General features: G+C 31.8%; 1 protein-coding gene across 4 annotated transcripts; it reads right to left on the reverse strand.

The window, feature by feature from the left end:
* Positions 1 to 68: 68 nt before the first annotated feature.
* LOC143056623 (uncharacterized) lies at positions 69 to 20,653 on the reverse strand. Of its 4 annotated transcripts, none has more exons than XM_076229794.1 (18): positions 20,537 to 20,653; positions 14,291 to 14,420; positions 12,737 to 12,801; positions 10,493 to 10,605; positions 9,763 to 9,831; positions 8,347 to 8,487; positions 7,900 to 8,026; positions 7,274 to 7,391; positions 6,620 to 6,783; positions 5,927 to 6,200; positions 5,078 to 5,312; positions 4,486 to 4,650; positions 3,429 to 3,600; positions 2,666 to 2,919; positions 2,318 to 2,464; positions 1,801 to 1,879; positions 1,293 to 1,392; positions 69 to 653 (listed from the first exon to the last, which is right to left on the reverse strand). In XM_076229794.1, exons 2-18 carry the CDS (start codon positions 14,365 to 14,367, stop codon positions 572 to 574), a joined length of 2,382 nt encoding a protein of 793 aa, XP_076085909.1. In that variant the 5' UTR covers positions 14,368 to 14,420; positions 20,537 to 20,653; the 3' UTR covers positions 69 to 571. The 4 variants fall into 4 exon arrangements, with proteins under 4 accessions (XP_076085909.1, XP_076085901.1, XP_076085897.1 ...); XM_076229786.1 differs by lacking the exon at positions 20,537 to 20,653 and adding an exon at positions 20,508 to 20,526; XM_076229782.1 differs by lacking the exon at positions 20,537 to 20,653 and adding an exon at positions 18,406 to 18,493.
* Between the last annotated feature and the right edge of the window lie 1,459 nt (positions 20,654 to 22,112).

The raw sequence follows: 22,112 nt of genomic DNA on the forward strand, positions 1-22,112 counted from the left end.
CATTGGGACAATATAACACATTAAAAGCCAGTAAAACAAGTTTTATCTTATACATAGACAATGACTAATAAAATTCAAAACACTTTATTTAAGAAAAGGGGATTTTTTTCATCACAATTAATAACACATAAAGTAACATTTTGATTTCTAAATAAAAAAAAAACAAAAAAACTGAATTATCAATGTAAAAAGAAAATTTTAAACAACAATCTTCATCCTTATCAATTAATATTCAAAATTAAATCAATATAACGGTAAACATATGTAAACATTACACTGTCATGTTCCAAATTAAAAATAAAGAATAACAATGTAATAAGTATTCATTGGTATAATTTTAACTACATATACCAATATTTGAACAGCAAAGGCCATCATGTAAGGAACACATTACTATCAGCACTATATAACGACTTGAGGACTAATAAATAAACAAGTTATTGGGAAATACATGTATCATCAAATTAATAATAATAAAACAATATAAAATGTACAATTAATAGTTGTGTAAATAAAATATAAAAAAAGTAGTAACATATTGTCTCTGACAATAAAAATTGAGTCAACAAATTCAGATTCTTTTCCAAATGGTCATCATTGCAACAGCATTACCATCTTGATATGACAACTCTCTTTTTCCAATGTAAACCATACTGAAAAATTAAAATAAAAGATTAAAATTAAGATATATTTAGCATTTTTTCTTGTTGCATTACCTAATATGATAAAACAAAGAAAATATCTGGGGTCAATTGTATCATAAGTAATTAGTTTAAGACAATACAACAACACAGATACAATTATAAATATGGGATAAAATGATAAAGATTCAGCAACAAAATGTAAAAAACCGAACAAGGTGATTCAGATTGATAAATTGGTTCTCTTTTCTACTAATAGAATCATTGCTGTTCATCACAAGTTAAAATCTGGTGACAAGTTGTAGTTGGTTATTTGGTTAGAAAAACTGTTGATAATTTGATATTCTAGAAGCCAGTTTCAAGTTGTGTACCAAAATAAAGGCACAAGAAAAAAAGTCAAAGGTGGTTAATATATGTTGATTATAATTTTAAATGCTAAATATCTAGTGGCAAATGTTTGATGCATATTCAGGAAAAGAACAAATTAATGGTATAGGAAGGCTTGCAAAGTTGGTCAAAATGGATGAAAGACCAAAAATTAAGACTGGTACTGGAAAAAAAGGGATAACCAGCATTGAAAAGGATTTAATCAACCTCCTATACAAGTAGCAGTAGTTTACATTATAAAATGTCATTCTATCCTTTACTTACTGTCTTTGTAGGCTGACTTGTAGTTTTTCACTTTCCCAATCAGACACAATTAGGACAAGTCCTCCTTCCTTTGTAACTTCCCACAGTCGAGCCAACCATGCTGTCAAATATTCAAACAAATACATATAGCCCGTTCTATCAATTTTCAGAGACTTTAAATATTGATAACAATAAAACAACTGTTTTAATAAATCTGAACTGATTTGAAAACGTAATTCTCTTTTTTTACAATCTTTAGAAAATATTTGACAAAAAAAATTATAGTTTGGAATTTACTGTTTAAGAATCTAATGCATTCTAAGTAATATTTTCAAATGCATACACCACAATGTTGTGATTTGCTTATAACATACTTAACATTCATATTCAACGAAAGATATTAATTTCCTGCGAAGGAACACACAATGCTTTAGATTCTGAAATGGTGATTTTCAATTTATTGTTTAATCAGCTTCTTTCACTTTATTTCACTGATTCTTTACATTTAATACAAACAATTCTAAGTTACCTTTAGGATTGAGTGTTCTGTCCAAGAAGGTTACAACCGTCATACTATGGCTGTTCACTTCATTTGGTAACCATGTTAACTAAAAAAAAGTAAGTTAAAAGATATTAATAAGTTACATGAATTAAACATCTTTAAAACAAGGCAACAAACAAAAAAACCACACTACAGGATTTATTTGAGTATTTACTTCTGAAGTCTATTACTTGATTCAGAATTTTTAAGGGAAAAACAAAAGTATTGTGAAAAACTCATTATAGAGACTCTACATATAAAAAATGACTATAACATTTATAATACCACTTCAAGTTTTAGCAGTCATAGCTAAGCCATTGATTTTTTAAAATTTGGTATTACTGGTTCTGATTTCTTAATGCTTGTTTGAAATATAGTACCTTTGTATCTTATGTAGTTGAAACAGATTTAAGCCAGAATACTATTAAATTATATAAAGCTTCAAGTTTGAAAACAACATTATGTAATCTACCTTCTGTGAAATGTGGCTATGGTCTATATTTACCTGTTTGAAAACAACATTGTCATATCCCACGCCATCAAACATTGCTACGGCCTGTTGACCATTTGACTTTGTGTATTCTACTTGTTCTCCTTTCTGAAGTTTTAAAGCTGTGTCAATAAATCGACCACCATAATCTATTGCCAAAATCTGTAACGACATATATATAAAAACTTAAAATTAATATTACAGGTCAATCAGTTTCTGAATTATTACAGTTTATCAAATGAGTTGTTTCCCATCTTATTTAGAATGAACTGAATTATCAAAACTTCTTTACAAAAATTTTTTGTGAATGTACGAAAAAAAATCATTATATCTAAACAAATAATTTGTGAGTTAAAAACATACATTTTGAAAGACATTGTGTAGATGCATTGGTCCTATTCCTGTTCCACAACCAATCCAGCACAGTGATTCGTTTCCACTTTCAGTTTTGTATTCTTTACAGAGTCTGGCAATGGCTAGTGGCAATGGATCACGGTAACCAAATTCCTGCTCGAGGATCCCATATAACTGATGCTTTTCATCATATCCATATTGTTTATTGGTTGTTGGAACTTTCATAACTTTGTGTCCTTCCTCTTCAATTACATATGGGTTTTCTGAAAGAACATTTGGTATTAAGTCTACAAGTGTTATCAAAAACATATAAACTAATTACAATGATTGTATTTTATGTTATCAGACTTCAAAATGTATAACTGCCACCAAGAATTCACGTTAATATAACCAACAGATTTCATATTCTGAGTTATTTCAACTTTTCTCCATACATATTGACTTCATTCTGGAATATTGAATTCTATCATTAATTAGTACTTCTTATAAATTAAAAATAATTATATCCCAAAAAGTCTGCCAGAGAACAATAGTCAAAGTAAATACAACATATTAAGATAAGAAAGAATTTTCACAATAACTTTTATTCAGAAGGATTGGAAACTACTACATATACATTTAAAATTATTTTACATTTTTACAGTTTAGGTGGTACCATACCTTGACTAAAATTTGTTTGGCTCGTTTAGTTTCATAAACTTTTGACAAAATATTTTTTTACCCTTGACAAAGAATATAAAAAATTCAATCAAACTAGCAGTTATCTATTTACCCTGCACACCAATACCCAGGACAAATACTTCAGAGTCAATCAGTCTAGCTGGTAATTCTGCTGTTTCCAGAGATCTAGCTAATCTAAACCCAGCATGTTGAATAAAATGTCTTCTGAAAGCATATCTAGCAAACCTTGAAGCTTCATCACCAGTCGATATCCAGGAACCACCCTGTACAAAAAAATATATAGTTAACTTACAACAGTCAGTACAAAAGTGTTTAAAATAACCAACAAGTACATAAGGTTGTTGATACTGACAAGTGTGTCTTAAATAACCTATATGTTTTTGACGAATAATCTTTCAAAACTAGAAAAGGACAAATCTGAAATTCAGCGAAAAAAAATTTGGGGGCCCTTTTATAGCTTGCTGTTTGGTGTGAGTCAAGGCTCTGTGTTGAAGACTGTACTGTGACATTGTGACTTGGATGGAGAGTTCTCTAATTTTTGTGCTATTTTCACATTTCCTGTCCAGTGTGAGAAAAATATTTCTCCTCACTAGTGAAAAATCTATTCTCGGCAAATGATTAGTCGAAATTGATTATGACGTCAAAATGTATTGCTCTCTTCTGAATTTTCCTATCGTGACGTCATGAAAAAAGACGACCTTGCCTGATGACGTCGCATATAAAGAACAAAAGTTTCTAACAATCTTTGAAAAAGAATGATAAAAGTCATCAGAGAAACAGATTCCGACACTATAACTCGTGTATTACGATATTTCTCCTCTCTCGATAGTTAAATTTTAATTATTTCAAAAGCTCGGCAAGCCTCGCGCTTTAAATAATAAAATTTAACAGTCTCGAGTGGAGAAATATCGTAATACACTTGTTGCAGTGTAGGAATCTATACTTCTCTCATTGATCTTCTTATTTCTATTGACTGTTCAAGACATCTTTTTAAACTATCTTAGCCTTTCTTCAATTGAAACAGAATCCATAAAATCAAACTTATACTTTGCAGCTTGTATAACTTTTGTTATGAATGATTAAGTCTGCAGATTGAATATGAAGACGTAAGTATTTTTCACATCTTAAAACTAAATAATAAAACCTACAAGAATGATATTATGTCTTCCATCAAAACAAGGTGAGGAAAAATCATCATAGAGGTAATGTGACCTATAGTCATACAGTCCATTGAAATGGTCCTCTGTCCAGTGCCAGACATTCCCATAAACATCATGGAAGCCTGCTTCTGTTGCTGGGAACATATTCACAGGCTGTAAAACCAACACAAAAGAAAGGTCATTAGGTATAAATACAAGGTCATCAGATAACAATTGAGTACATGAGAAAACAGTCTGGTGAAATCTTCAGTAAAACAATTTATCACAGGAACAGTACAGCTATTCAAATTGTAGACATTTTATCTTGCATCAAGACTTATACTTTGTGACACTTATATCTTTATACTTTGGGATTATGTTCCTTAGCAATACTAACCCTTCATATTTTTTCTTTCATTTAAAAGATACATTTTATATCAAAACAGTTTATTTCAACTTTAAAAGTTAACAACTTCCTTATCCAGTTAATTTCCTTTTGATTTTTTTTTTAAAGAAGGCATATTTTCAATTCTTGTTTTTTTTTTTTATAAAACTATTTTTTTCACACTACATAAAGATAAGAAAAGACAACTAAACTCACAGTAGACGATCCAAACTTTAAGTTGAGGTTGAAATCTATATTGTCTAGGTAGATAACATCACTTTTTGGGCCTTCACTTGGTGGAAATTGATCATCTCTTATAACGTTCATCTCAGCTTCAGTAAGTAGTCGATTACCACTGCCCTTCCATGAACAGTAGGCATGAGCTTCATGATAGTTTACTTCTACTGGCCAGTCTAATGGCATGTCCAATACATCAAACATGGCTCTGTATCTGTAGGGATAAAATAAGTAGATGAAGGAGTATACAGAAGAGTGTACTAAAATTGTTGCTTCATGGCTTTGCAAAGTCAAACTGATTTGACCTGGCATTTTGACAATAAAAAAAATGATTAAAAATGTTATTTCATTCTCCTTTTAATAAAAATTTGTACAAGTGTGCTGAGTTTTGATTGGTTGACAGCTTGTATATTTTTTCTTGTATTTAAGCTTATACTTCTTGTTTGCTGTATGATTAGAACAAGGACAAAGATTACAAGTAGTGACTAGAATTGCTTATGTTAGATATTAAAGAGTAGTGTTATAATCAACTTCTCAGTAAGCTTTCAAATCATATCAATTAAAGAATCTATATTTTTTATACGAACATTGAAGATGTGAACAGGGCTTCAAGTATATAGAAGAAGATATTTGCATATATTTGAGAAGTTTAGTGAACTTTCAGGGATTCTCAAAGACCAACTCTTATAGCATTATCTGTCAACCTTATGTCTAAGCAGATAGTATTTTCCCTCATTTTGTTAATTTAGAGATATTGATGTATTTTAACCAATCAAATTGAGTCTTTGACCCATTTATATATTAAGATGTGTTCTTTCAGTTACATACTTGTACACTGTTCCTCCACGATTAAAACCATTGGTGTGTCCATTGGTCACTCCATTGCTTTGCCCATTGGTCACTCCATTGCTTTGTCCATTGGTCATTCCATTATTTTGTCCATTGGTCACTCCATTGTTTTGTCCATTGGTAAGTCCATTGCTTTGTCCATTGGTCACTATATTGCTCTGTCCATTGGTCACTCCATTAGTGGTTGTCAGTTCAGTATTGAAGTGACAATGTGAATATGAAGACAGAGCAGCTCCACAACCACCTTTACAACCTAAACATAGAATTAGAAAAAAATAATTCAACAGAGTTTGAATTCAATTAATATACCGGTATATAATTCAAATATGGTCGAAATAGCAAGTAAGATAGTGGTTAGTGTCATGTAAATCATATTACACCAGTTTTTTCCCCTAAGGAATATGATATTCATTATTTCTAAAAAAATAAGCTAAACTGAGAAAAACTAGTATCTCTAGATTAATAAGCTAAAGCAGACAAATAATTCTCCAAACATTTACATAAAATTAGGTACACATCTTCAATGTATAAACAAAAACTAAGATAGATTGAGAGTTGTGAGAAAATTTATCAACCATTACTCATCTGGTAAAAAAACCCAACTTTACCAACACTGACACCAAACAAATACTGGTAAGCTGGAAACAGAGCCATTCTGAAAACTTTACGTACCATTATCACACACCCAGAATGCTGGATGCTCAGCATGTCTATATAGTTTCCAGCCCCATCCTTCTTCTGTCCACAGATTTTTCTTACTGTAGCCTTCATCGTGTACAAATTCTAAATATTCCCTGTTGGTCACTAAATATTTGGATGCCTCAAATGCTGGAACTCTATATATAAATCAAAAGTGTGTATTACAACTGATGGTAGAAAATCTAAAACAGGGGACTGTTATATCTAGTACTTAATTTATATATTTCAAAACCATTTAATTTAAGATGCATCACATCTCCTGATTGGCTGACGTCACTTTAAAATAACCCTGCTACGCTGGTTATTCATTATGTACCACATTTTTTGTTATTTCTTCATAGACAGAAAAAAATATTACACTACTCTGTTGCCTATTGACTCACCCCCCAGTCATTCCTTAATGAAATTATTGATGCAAATGCAGAAAAAGTAAATGTGCATTATGTACGATGAAGAAATTATTATTGATTTTCAAAAAATTATTTCTACTATCAAAAATATGAAAATCTTTAATGCCTTAATACAGATATTAGGGTAAATAAAACAAATAAATCATTGAATTCACCATTATAAAAAGCGTTTTAGAAGAAACAATTATCTTGTACAGATGGCTACACTTTTACAAACCTTGAGGTTTCTTCTCCATATTCATTATCCCATCCATAAGAGGGAAAATCATCTGGTTTCCCATAAGTTACCTCCCTTTCCTCAACTCGGATCATTGGATTGGACATCACTGGTTCACCTAAGAAATAACAAACACATCAAGATAACAATTTTCTTCCATTTCTATTGTAAAATTCAAAATAAGGGAGGGAACACAATTAAAGAAGACAAGAATGGCTAAGATTTTGTTTGTTACCATGGCTAAAACATCTAAATCAAAATACTATTGTAAACTGGTGTTCCTTTTTAATTCAAAACATAACTTCTTAATAAGTATAAAATAACGTCTTGAAAAATTGGTTTATTTATACAATTATAAAATAAAAGTTTTGGTTTTACAAATACTTAAGAAAATAGTTTTATAACTTTCTGTATCTTGAGAAAACATAAAATGTTAAAGCATGTTCAATGATAAGCTTCATAAGCTGAAAAGTACAAAAATGATACATGTATATAAAAAAAAAAAAATTTAATGAAAATTTTGTGTAATCTATGTTTATTCCCAGAAGAATATATAAATCAATTTCTAAATAACATGCTCTGCAGGTTTTATGTATTAAAAATTTAAAATTAATTTTAATAATTACTATATTTCATTGGTCCATATACCCATCCATCTGGTTTAGTTACCATATCAACGGGCAGTTGACGGATCAGAACAGAAGATGTTTCTAAATGTATCCTTTCATGTTCCATCCCCATCAATAGTCCCCACTGAAATATAAAACTTAAATTAAAACTTACCAATAAACTTTGTATTTACCTTACTCCATCTTCTTAAAATTACCTCCCTTTATTTGTCTCTATCTTTTAAATTCTTTTATGTGTAGTGACAAAACATGCCATGTTTTTGTAACTTTTTGTTCACTAGTTGTCTCCCTTTAATATGTCAAATATTAACATACCAAAGGACTCTCCTTTGAATTAGGTAGCACAAAAAGTATGTCATTTTAATGCTCAAATTTCATAAATACATTTCTGGGATCTATTCCTTCACAAGTTACCTCCCTTTATATAGCCAAATATAAACCTACCCATGGACTCTCCTTTGTTATTGGCAGCACAAGTGGTGTGTCTTGTATCATTTTGATGATGATATTCCTTACAGTTCTACGATAGTCCATAACTTCATTTACTGATGGCCATTTATAACTTCCACCCATACGATAATTCTCCTGTAAAGAAAAACCAAAAAACATTTTCAACATTAGATATGTATGGACAAAGCCCATTGAAACACAACTATTCAAATGAGATAAAACAGTAAAACACTATGAAAATGAATATCCAAAACAAGAATGTGTCCCTAGTACACGGATGCCCCATCCGCACTATTATTTTCTATGTTCAGTGGACTGTGAAAATGGGGTAAAAACTCTAATTTGGCATTAAAATTAGAAAGATCATTTCATAGGGAAAATGTGTACTAAGGTTTCAAGTCGATTGCACTTCAACTTCACTAAAAACTACCTTGACCAAAATCTTAAACCTGAAGCAGGACAGACAGACGGACGAACGGACCCATAGACCAGAAAACATAATGGGGCATAAAAATATGAGAGTAAAAAGAAGATGACCACACCTAGTCATCATAAATAGTTTTAAAATGATAGCAAGCTCTAAAAAGTCTATGTTCTAGATAAGTTTACTAAAACTATTTAGCATATGTTTGAAAGGTTTTCTTTGCAGACCAGTTTATTGTGAAGAAGATAAGCCTACACTATTGATCTATTGATAAAAAATCTCTGCTCCTCATCCCTCCAACACTCACCATCTGTTGACAATAAAATGTCTATTAAATCTTAAAGCTTGATATAGTATTGTCAACATTAAGCAATTAAAACATGGAAAATTTAAATTACAGCAAAATGCATTGAGTATGTAGGTAAAGGTAATATCTTTGTCTAGCTTGCTTACTAGCTGAACCTTACCTTTACCTTAACCCTTTCCTCCATTGACATTCTTTTTTTTTTGCATACTTGATTTGCATAGGATTTTTCAATAAAATGCTAAAAATATGCCTTAAAGTATAAACAAATTGTGAAAAACAAATATTTCATCAAATAAATTCAAATCAGATATTCTTATGAATATCCTTTTCATATTGGATACAAATTTTATTAAGTCTGAAGCAGACATTTTGTAGTCAAAGTATTTCAACTGAGGTACTTCACAGGTGTCAAAAGGCTTTATTATGGAGTAAAGGGGGTGGCGTCAAAAGGCGTCACTATGGAGGAAAGGGTTAACCTAGGTTAAGTATACTACCCTCTTTTAAAAGTAGACAAGTCTGACAGACAACCAATCTATGTGTCTGTAGGACTAGACTACTGCTTAAGGAGGGTAGTACACCTTACCTAATAATGACTTCATGGTTCAGCTAGAAAGCAAACTAGACAAAGGTATTAACTTTACTTACATACTCAATGCATTTTGCTGAAAATAGAACTTACAGTGTCATCCCACGACATCTCATCAACACCTGTCTCAAACATTGTCTCAAATTCTAAATTAACTCTCTCCTAAAAAGACAAAAAAACATCATAAACCGTCCAAAACATTGTCTCAAATTCTAAGTTAACTCTTTCCAAAATAGACAAAAATACATCATCACTCGCCTCAAGCATTGTTTCAAATTCTATGTTAACTTTTGCATTTTCATAGTCCCATAGCTTTCAGTGTTAAATTCTGCAACTTCATAGCAAGTTTGTGTTATGTTCCTTATCATGACTTCTGCAGAAAAAAATCAACATAACTTTTTAAAATTGCATATGTGAAAGCACTGATTCCTAAAATTTGGTTAATACAAAAACAGGTTCTTATGATCTGAGCATCAGGGCAAATATGACTACCTTTTTGAATTTCATATATTATTTTTTTATTTTGAAAGAAATGTTCAAGGGTTCTACAGTAATCCAAAGTCCTTAAGATTTCATTTAATTACACTATTATGCATTCTTTTACTTATTAACAAAATTACAGCTATGTGTAGGAACTATTTTGTTTAAAATATGTACTACCAGGTACTTTCTTGTATGCTGTTTCTGACCCAGCAGCATTAGTGGTTCTTTACCTATTATTAATGTAACAGAACAGTTGACTTAATATTTTTCTAGATGCATTTTTACTGTTTTCCTATTTGTGATAATACAACTCTAGTCCTTAGTCATGGAAGAGATATACCTTCAATAGTCCACTTAGAACCAGCTTGTTGACGTATACAACTGATGTATGACAGAAGTAGAAAATCAATGGTAGTCGTAGGCGATCTGGACATTTGTAGAAAATGTCGTCCTCTGAAATATATATTGAATTGTGTCAAATACAGTCTAATTTATACTAGTTACAAATAAAAAATTGTCATTTAAAACCCTACTATAAGCAATTCTTTATATGTAGAATCCTATTATTCTCTATTTTTTGTCTATTTTACTTGATTCTTTATTTGTTTGCCCTTTATTCTCTTTTTTTGGCCATTAGCTTAAATGTTTTGCTTTCATAGGGCTAGTAATGGACATCTTGCACTATGTAACAATATACAGGATTTTCAGGGGGGAAATTATGCAAATTGAAAAACAGATAAACTTTTCATATGCCAATTCAACAGGAGAATATACTATGAACATACAAAATGATACAGTGAATGTTTGTATCAGTGCATGTGATCTATGTTACATTAAAATGTACCAGAAATTTAACTTGTGACATGTTGTAGCTAGGTATGATAAGACTTCAAGGTCCAAATAACTTAATATTGATCCTCTATCTAGTACACATGGATAAGATTCTTAAAGTACAGGACAAAAATTCATAATGAGATAAAGATTTACTAATAAAAGGTGTCTAAAGCCACTCTAACCATATTAAATAATGCCTTGTGGACAGACTCTATTTTCTGTAGATGTTTGAACCATTGATGTCAAAGTGACTTTTTAAAATTTAGAGTTATCTCCCATTATTGCCTTTCTGAAGTATTGACAGAAACAAAATGTAAAAAACAATGAAAAAAATATTTATTTTAAAGAAAATGTTATATGCATTTGAAAACATAGTGGATATTGATTTTGACTCCCTGTGCATGCTTTTCATATAATGGTGCTGCTCTTATACAGAATAAATTAATTTTAATTTCAACGTTTTATTATGGCATCTTTCACTCAAGTCTATGGTCACTCCACAAGGTTTAATTCCAATCAAGAAAAGTTTCTTTTACGTACTAAAATGATCTCTTTTTCTTAGAATAGATAATCAAGCAATTTCATAGCAATCAATTTTAAAAAAATTACACACTGCATACTATTTATACAACTACCTTGTAGAGATAAAACAAGAGGTGCCTATTGAACAAAGGACACAGATGAATTTACGACAAAATTGTGTTTGGCGATGGTGATATGTTTGTAGATCTTACTTTACTGAACATTCTTGCTGCTTACAATTATCTCTTTCTATAATGAACTTGGACCAGTTGTTAAAGTGGGAAATATTTTGTAAAAATTGACAAAATTTATGAAAATTGTAAAAAATAACTATTAAGGGCAATAACTCCTTAAGGGCTCAATTGACCACTTTGGTCATATTGACTAATTTGTTAGGTCTTACTTTGCTGTACATGTACATTATTGCTGTTTACAGTTTATCTCTATCTATAATAATATTCAAGATAATAACCAAAAGCTGCAAAATTTTCTTAAAATTACCAATTCAGGGGCAGCAACCTAACAAACGGTTGTACGATTCATCTGATATTTCACTGCAGATAGATCTTGACCTGATACACAATTTTTCCCCATGTCAAATTTGCTCTTAATGCTTTGGTTTCAGAGATATAAGCCAAAATCTACATTTAACCCCTATGTTCTATTTTTAGCCATGGCAGCCATCTTGGATGGTGTGCCGGGTCACTAGACACATTTTTTAACAAGATACCCCAATGATGATTGTGGCCAAGTTTGGTTAAATTTGGCCCAGTAGTTCCAGAGGAGAAGATTTTTGTAAAAGTTAACGACGACGATGGACAATGACGACGACGGACAACGTACGCCAAGTGATGAGAAAGGGCCAGGTGAGCTTAGATGTAAATAAAGTTTGGGTACAATTCCTGTACCGAGATGATGATAGACAAAGTTTGGATAATTACCTTCCAGAGATAAAACATACAAAGTTTGGCTAAAATTACCTTTCAGAGATGGAAACATACAAAGTTTGGATATACATATGTAATTTCCTTTCAGAAATAAAAACAGACAAAGTTTGGATACAAATAGGACTTTCTGGGATGAAAACAGACAATTATTGGATACAATTACCTTTCAAAGGTAAAAACAAAAAAGTTTGGATACAATTACCTTTCAGTGATAAAAACAGACAAAGTTTGGATACAAATACCTTATAACGAAAAACTAGACATGCTATGGATACAATTACCTTTCAGAGATAAAAACAGACTCTCGTTCAGCTCATAACTGTTCTCAAAATAGTCTTGCAACTGTCTGAAATATGGTTTCCATTAAAATGCTTGCATACATATTTCTAAATACTGTGGATTCATTTATTTTCATGGGTACCAATTTTCGTGGATGAAGGAAAACTTGCATGTTCGTGGACATTAAATTTTGTGGTTTTGTCTAAGTCTTCAAACAAGCCTTCAGAAAATTTGTCATTCGTTGAACATTAAATTTCATGGTTTACCTATACCCATGAAATCCCCGAAAAATGGTATCCAACAAATAATAATTAATCCACAGTAAGGTCAAAGATCTCAGATATTGGTTTTCATGGTGTTTAAACAAAAGGCAAGTAAATGGAGCCTGAATATAAACTGCAAGCAGATTTTATAAGTTTAGGCAATGACATAGTTCAAAAGTGATTCATGCTTAATATAGTGCTGCATTTTTCGAATTTTAAAATGTTGAATTTTACAAAATCTGCTTTCAGTTTTATTTTGAAAGTTAACATCATTGGGAGTAACATAACCAATTGTTTTCGGTATATGTATATGAATTTTGCCATGTTTATCATGTTTCAATTGTGTCATATACCTCAAAATGGTATCTTATTGAATGAGGATTTTTACTATTATTATCATTGTGAGGTTTCACAGAATACTGGTGTTCAAATGATGACAAAGGTTTCAAAGCAATTTCCTTAACACATATAAGATGGACAAATTGCTTATTGATGAAAACTTCTCTCGTTTCCCAGTAAAAATTTTTGTTTATTTGCACACTTTTTATTTTCATATATATATTTCAACTTTCCTTGTTTGTGTTTTGATAAATCTTGTATTTTTGCTTGTTCTCATTTCTTCTTTGTTCAATTGTACATTTGATTTGCCTTATCTTATAAAACTAACAGCTTTCAGTATTTGATGAATGCAACCATGGACTGATGATGTTGTGTATTTTGGTTTGTTAAAAAAACATCAAATCTTGACCATGCATTATCTTAAGAGTCAGAACAGATTCCACTATTGTGTTTGATATTTACATTTTTCAGAGTTTCTAATGCTTTCCAATTCTGCATATATATCTTGGTAGATAAGATGAATTAGCTGTGGAAAGTTCTGTATGCCACTTCTCACTTGTGATCAGTGTCTAATGCTGAGTTCACACGTAATTCTAATTCGATTCGCATTAACTAATTTGAATTAGTTTATTTCACATTCGAAACGTTTAACGTCCTAACATCAATTCTAATTCGAATTGGAATGCGCGTCAAATTCCCTTTACTGTCCTAACAACGTTAACTTTTAATTCGGATTAACAAACCGTATTTCTAATGCGCATTAGTTAATTCGAACTAAAATTGAAGAGTGTGTGAATGCGATCAGCGAATTCGATTCACATTCGATTCGAATGCAATTCGAATTAAAGGTGCGTGTGAACGAGGCATTACTGTTTAAACCAACTTTTGACAATGTGCCTGAAAAGGCATTCATTTTTTTTATTGTTGTGTCTATAAATCTTTAAATCTACTTACTGTTTAGTACAACAAGATAAATCTGGTGGTTTTAAAGACTGAAAATTCTCTTTTCCTGTAAGTACTGAAGTTTTCATTGTTACCTCCCTTTTATGGCTAACGGCGATGTAAATGAAACAAGACGCAGCACCTTTTAACAAAATATCAAGAATGTAAAAAAATAAACAGACAATTATTTCAATTCTCAATTTTAATCATGAGCCACTTCAATCAATTTAAACAGCTAGGATATCAAGTGCTTCATCCATATTAGAAATTGTAAAAATATATATCTAATTATATCTATGAATAAAAATGGTGTGATCCATGAGAAAGAATTCCAACAACACAACAAATCTATAAATGGTCTTGCCAAATATCTCCCTTTTTTTATTTCAATAAAATATCTTTTGACAAGAAACATACCTTATAAATATAATTATACCTAATACTAGATATCATTGAGGTGGGAGCCATCTCTGTGGGCCCCGCTGTGAATAATGTGCATTAAAAAATTGTATCTTTACCATAAGACATGGGTTTGTCAACTGAAATCAAAGTTTTTGACCTTGACCTTTGACCTAGGAAGTTGTAAATAAATTATGACACACCCTTTGGTGTTGGTTTATAAACATGTCAAGTATAAACTTTGAAATGATAACGGTTCTCAAGATATAGAGCGGACAAGATCTTTACCATAGGACATGGGGTTGTCAACTGAAACCAAAGTTTTTGACCTTGAACTTTGCCCTAGGCAGTTGTTCATAAATTATGACACACCCTCTGGTGTTGGTTCATATACATGTCAAGTATAAACTTTGAAATCATAACGGTTCTCAAGATATAGAGCGGACACGATCTTCACCACAGGACACAGGGTTGTCAACTGAAACCAAAGTTTTTTTACCTTGACCTTTGACCTAGGAAGTTGTACATACATCATGACACGCCCTCTGGTGGTGGTTAATAAACATGTAAAGTATAAAGTATGAAATCATAATAGTTCTCTAGATATGGAGCGGACACAAAGTGTTACGGACGGACGGACAGACAGACAGACAGACAGACAGACGGACGGACAGACGGACGGACAGACTGATCACTATAGGGTGACCCGCCTTTGGCGGGGCCCTAATAAATATAAGAAGATGCAGTATGATTCCAAATGAGATAATTATTCACCAAAGTTCCAACGAAGTGGATATAAACAATAATAGGCCTTAAAAGATCGTAAACAATGAGACAAACCAATACTGCTTAGTCAGCTATAAAAGGTCCTGACATGAAATGTGGAAGAATTCAGACATGAAAACTAACAGCCTTATTTATAACAATACAATTTCATAAAAAAATATGACAGACATAAACTAACTACATATTAAGGGGACCCACTGAATATCTTGCTTCTAAAAAATTAAAATCATTATCAATTTCATGTAGCATCACTATATAAACAGACTGTGTCCAATTGATATATATATCAATGAAGTCCTTTATAAAATGCAAAAAAAAATAAGAAATATGCTAAAACACATACTTACAAAACTTGTTATACATAGAGTTGAAGATATCTATTATTTAACCCGCCCCCCTTTTTTTAATTTAATTTTTGGTTATTGGCATTATGTTCAGCTTTATACTTGCTTTAACGCTTTGGAACGTTTGGGTTATATTAGCATAGAACATTTATATAATCTTCATCTATCGAAACAGATGTCCCAAAACCTCAACCCAAAACAAATTCATCCTACTCATTACTTGAAATATCGTTTAAAATGGGGGAGGGTTGGAGAGTTTTTTCTGCAAAATCATTGTCTTTACTTCCTTAACATCCAGTATATCAATATGATATCAAATTTAAATTTAAATATTCAAATGGTAAATCCCTTGCGAATGAGATAATTTAGTTCTCATTGTGCCGTGAAAACAAGTATAACCCTAATACATTAATTATTGATTCTACATCAGTCCAGATGAACTTACCTGGCTGACGTTTCCTCGATAATAATATATTCACTGTTATTCTTATTATATATATCCATGTTCACTTATGGATTTTCCCGACACACCTCCGTGGATTGACCAATGTAAATGCAATACAGACACGCCTCCAAAATCAAGACACGTGAGAACAGGTGACAAGTTGCACGTTTCGTAACTATATTGCCTTGTCATTTGTCTTGACCTTACGACCTCAAGGCTACGACTGTACTTAAAATGACTATGCTTATTTTTTTCTCAATTTAATTCATATTTCGGAAAGCAATGACAATAATCTGTATACATGGTCTACGGATTATTTACACATGACCGTTATCCAGGTGGTTTGGAGGGACAATTAATAGAATTACCACATAGATTAATAACACCATAAGAGTACATGTAAATAGATATACAATTAATCTGTTATATTGCAAGGGCGGATGTCGAGGAATATGAAAAACATACTACACACAAACAACCTATTGTTTCTTGTTATTTAAAACAATACAATTCCCGAAATCAAATAATTTTAAGATAACAACTTTTCGATGTCATTTGTCATTAGTGACTTTAAAAAAAAAAAGTCTCATGATATGTGGCTGTAATCGACGTTTTGTTTAGTAACATCTTTAAATAGTATCCAAATCCTTGATAATATATACCGACAGAGACATATAAGTCATATAATATAAGCTGAGACTACTATATAAACACATTAGTTATGGCAAGGATTTGTATAGTAAAATCCTTGGTTATAGTAGTCTCAGATTATATTGATAATGGGATAAATAAAAAATGTGTAAATATCCAATTTGGATCATGTGGAGTAAAACAAAATAACATACTCAATTAATAGTACTTAGAACATACTCACCCCTTCTCGTCCAATGGAAAGTCAGTTTTTCCCCTCTAATTTTCATAGTACATGGTTTTCCATGCACTATCAAATGCTATACATGAATGACTTTTCATTGTCAGTTAATTATGAAAGTGAACTCTTAATAACTGCACTAATGATTTTTTTTTTCTATCAAGAAAACAATGCCAGACTGCTGATATATAAGGCAAAGAATTTTTTTTCGGAAAAAAACACAATACATGTTAATTTATCAATAAAAAGTGAGCATTTAACGTTGAATGGTCTGAATTTAAATATTTAAACAGAGAGTTTTAGAATGAAATTCAAAACAGTGTGGCTGTGGCCATTGATTGACACATTAAATTCATCCATTGACTGGGACAATTTATGTGAATGTTTGTATGTAACGACCACTGCTCACTATGTACTTTTTAAAGACACTTAAGCTATGGGGTCACCAAAGGTTCTCAACACCTTAATAAAGTAATTCGAAAAATTAATCAGAAATAACACGATGTTTTGATTTATATCAATAATATAAATCAAAACATAAAGGTTATTCCTGATTAATTTTTTGAATTATTTTATAATTAAAGGCGCTAAGAAACCTTTGGTGACCCCACAGTTTAAATGTCTATCGTAGGTACGTCGTGAACAGTGGTCGTTACAGACAAACGTTCATGTAAATTGTACCAGTCAATGGATGAATTTAATGTGTCAATCAATGGCCACAGCCACACTGTTTTGAATTTCACTCTATATTTATAGAAAAAGTCAAATTTCAAAAAAAGGAGATTTATATAACATTGTGTTGCTTTTTGAAATAACAAAATCTCAAGATATATAAGTAATGAATTTTACCTGAAGCAGAAAAAAAAACAGTTTATCCATTCGGTCCTCACAAACTATGTCCGAGCCTTTTCATTCCATCCATTGCAATGATGATAACCTATGTTTTACATTTAGTTAATTATAAAAGTGAACTCTTATTTAGGTTTGAATATTACAATGGGAAAGGATAATTTTGTAAGGTCACTCGAAAGTGTGAATATGTTCTAAATTGGTCAGGCAATACTTGGTCATGTTTTATGAAGCGGAAGCGCTTCATACAAAATGTACTTCGGCCAACGCTTTTACACCCCAATGATGTTACAAAAAGAAGCATTCAATTCTTAATTGTTATTAATGTTATGCTCTTAATGGGCCCTTTGATTTGGAAAAATATTGTATTGAATTGTATAGTTTAGGAGATTTGGTCTGTTTCTCAGATAATTCAATCAAAAGTTAACCTTACCTTTATTTGGTGTGTGGAATGATTGTAAAATCACTGGGGTAAAGCTGATGACCGTAACTGCATTCACGGTCATCCCAAGATGTCGGATGAAAAATTAGGTCAGTATCTGTATTGTCTGTTACAGTGTTTCTATATCATTTTCTTTACAAAGGAGACATTGATTGATACGATGTAGATTTATTAAAGAATCACACGGAAATCACAAAATACTTCCTAGAAATGAGCATGAAACAGGAAATTCGATTTAAAAAAAATCGCTAAGATGACCGTAAATCACAATCGAGATGACCGTAACAGAATCAGCAATTCATAACAAGGGTGACCGTAATTGTCTAAAAGATGACCGTAATTTATAAATGATGACCGTAATTTCTAAATGATGACCGTAACTTTTAAAGGATGATCGTCAATTTTAAGAAATATCCGTATTTGTATAACTACTTTTTTTGTGTCAAATGATTAATGGTGTTAATATAAAACGTATTTATATGAGAGTATTATCCTATAGGTAGGAGAAAATAAGACGTGCTTTAAATACAAAGTTCACCATATATATCTTTTTTTTACGGAAGAGGGTATAATTTTTTAAATGAACATGCAACAAGACATGCACCTGAAAAAGTGGGGAAAACATGCAACAAAAGCGCGATTAAATGACACCTTACAAGTATAATAAAAAAAAAAGTGTGCTGCACAGCCTCCAACTAAAAGCCAAAAGATGTTTTGTTATTTCTGGAAACTCTTGTAAAGACATATAATAAATGCACGTTTTATAAAAATGCCAATGGATGTACACCCATTGATATTATATCGTCTTTGATTTGTCTTCTATTTTGTCCTGCAAGTAAAATAACAGAACCTGTTTTTAAAATACTACGACTAAACTAGTGAAGGCGAGCTCCAGCAAAATAGATCCTTAAAATAGTCTTGTGCGTATAGCGTATCACAAGGGGCAGGGGCGGATTAAGCCATTTAAAAAAAGGGGGTCCCAACCCAGGGTAAAGGGGGTTCAAACAATGTGTCCCCATTCAAATGCACTGATCGGTAAATAAAAAGGGGGTTCCAACCCCCGGACCCCCCCCCCCCTTAAATCCACCACTGAGGGGAACCTTGTCAATTTGTATGTACAGCAATGTTATTCATATATAAAGACAAACTAAGATTTTAATCTGCTTCCTCATGAACCATACACACAGGCTCGATTACCGGATATTAATATGTTTGATTAGTGGTTTTTATGCTCCATTCAAGGGCATTATGTTTTCTGGTCTGTGCGTCCGTTCGTTTGTTCGTCCGTTCGTCTGCTCGTTCTTCCGTCTGTCCCACCTCAGGTTAAAGTTTTTGGTCGAGGAGGTTTTTGATGACGTTGAAGTCCAATCAACTTGAAACTTAATACACATGTTTTCTATGATATGATCTTTCATATCATAATGCCAAATTACAGTTTTTCCCCCCATTTTAACGGTCCACTGAACATAGAAAATTATAGTGTAGATGAGGCATGTACTAGAGACACCTCAGAGGGACACATTCTTATTTCTTCAACTTTTCGTCGTATCTCTGTCAATTTGTATTAAAATTTTAAAGTCGTTATCAATAAATATTTCATTGTTTACGAGAAATTTGCAATTTACTACCATTGTCATGAACTCAAAATACGGCAAATAGTTAAAAATAAAATTGATGAAACATGTTTATATCCGCTATCTAAGCCCCTATTGAGACAAACACAACAAAAAGCTATGAATACAAATACGGATATTCTTAGAATTGAGGGTCATCATTTAAAAGTTACGATCATCTGTTTACCAATCACGGTCACCCTTGTTTTATGTAGGCCTAACGGTCATCTTGAAAATATTTTGATAATAATTTACGGACATCTTAGCGATTTTTTCAAATTGAATTTCGCGTTTCCAGAACATTTTTCGGTAGTAATTTGTGATTTCTGTGTGAATCTTTTATAAATTTACATCGTATCAATGTATACTTTGTAAAGAAAATGATATAGAAACACTGTAACAGACAATACAGATACTGACCTAATTTTTCATCCGACATCTTGGGATGACCGTGAATGCAGTTACGGTCATCAGCTTTACCCCAGTGAAGATGTACTTGTCTATATTACTTGAATTAAGTACATGAAGTCTCCTAGGACGTGGTAAATTATCACGCTATCTTTTGTCCAATTACAGGGCATTAATTAACACAACAGTAAAAAGACGATCAGCCCATGTGGTTTACAGGCACACTAGCTTAATTCTGTCAAATAAAATTGCTTTCGAAAATACAACAATAGCTCAGACGCTTCCTGGATGTGGTCTACAAGCACACTAGTTTCTTATCGACAACAGACTAAGGTACTTACATAAAAAAAAATACACCAATATCGGAAAACAAGACACTTACTACAACATGCAGGATCCTGAATGTGATCGGAAGCTTCATCTCAAGTGATAGAATCAAGTATATCTTTCAAAAGTGCTGTTGACCTACGCTTTTACACATATGAAAGGGAATTACGCAATGTTATGATTTTGTTCTTTGAAATGAAACCGACAAAACAATTATAATATAAGAAAAGCACTGTTTGGGTGCAAAGCCTAAATTATATGAACTTGTGTTGACTTCGTTATATACCTACAGACCTAAACAAGAATGTGTCCATATTATACGGATGTAGCAATTGCACTATCATTTTCCATGTTCAAGTGGCCGTGAAATTGGGGACAAAACTCTAATTTGACATTACAATCAGAAAGATCTTATCATACGGAACATGAGTACAATGTTTCAAGTTTATAGGACTTCAACTTCATCAAAACCTACCTTGACCAAAAACTTTCACATGAAGCGGGACAGATGGGCGGACGGACGAACAGACGAACGGACGCACAGACCAGAAAACATAATGCCCATAAATTGGGCATAAAAACATGGTTGATCCAATTGCACAGACTAATACTATAACACTGGATGATGATCAATTATGCAATTTGAATATAATCAAAAGCCAAATTACGACGTTACTTTTTTCAGTAGTTTTCCACAGTGTATAAAATGTATTGATGGCCTTGAAAACCCACGCACCGAAGCACGGAAGAACGGATAATAGTTAAGCTTTTCCATATATTTAAAGTTCACATCAAGAATTTCATTATCAAATTTTGTCTGCGTTCGAATTAAAATTGTAGGAGTAGTAGCTAAGCTAGATTTTTTATACACTTTCTGCAATACGTGGGCAAATATATAATGCATAATCAAGAAATTATATATAGTTTGAAAACTGTACTGAAGCCGGATATGGAAACAAAATATATGACTGCCCTCTGTTATTCTTTTTTTAACAAACCCCGCCGCCTATCCTTCACATTGTCTAACAATCCCCGCCTGTCCGTCACAATGTCTTAACATTATAAGCTTGCAACTCAACAAGAAATTAGATAACTAAAAATGCAAATATAACACGAACGTTGAAACATTTACGATTTATGTAAATAATATAAACGAAATACAGAGATGTAAACATGTAACCATAGTATAAATGTCTATGAACAATCAGTAGCTTCAGTAAAGTTTTAATATCCTGCTCCATAAATTGTTCCTCGTCTTGTTCTTCGGAAAAACAATGGTGCTCTAGTTTCTCTTCGTCCCTTTTTCACTGGTCCGTACATTAAGAACATGAAGTAGTCTGCTATATTAAG

This window comes from Mytilus galloprovincialis, chromosome 1, assembly GCF_965363235.1.
Source record: "Mytilus galloprovincialis chromosome 1, xbMytGall1.hap1.1, whole genome shotgun sequence".
NCBI classification, from domain to species: Eukaryota; Metazoa; Mollusca; class Bivalvia; order Mytilida; family Mytilidae; genus Mytilus; species Mytilus galloprovincialis.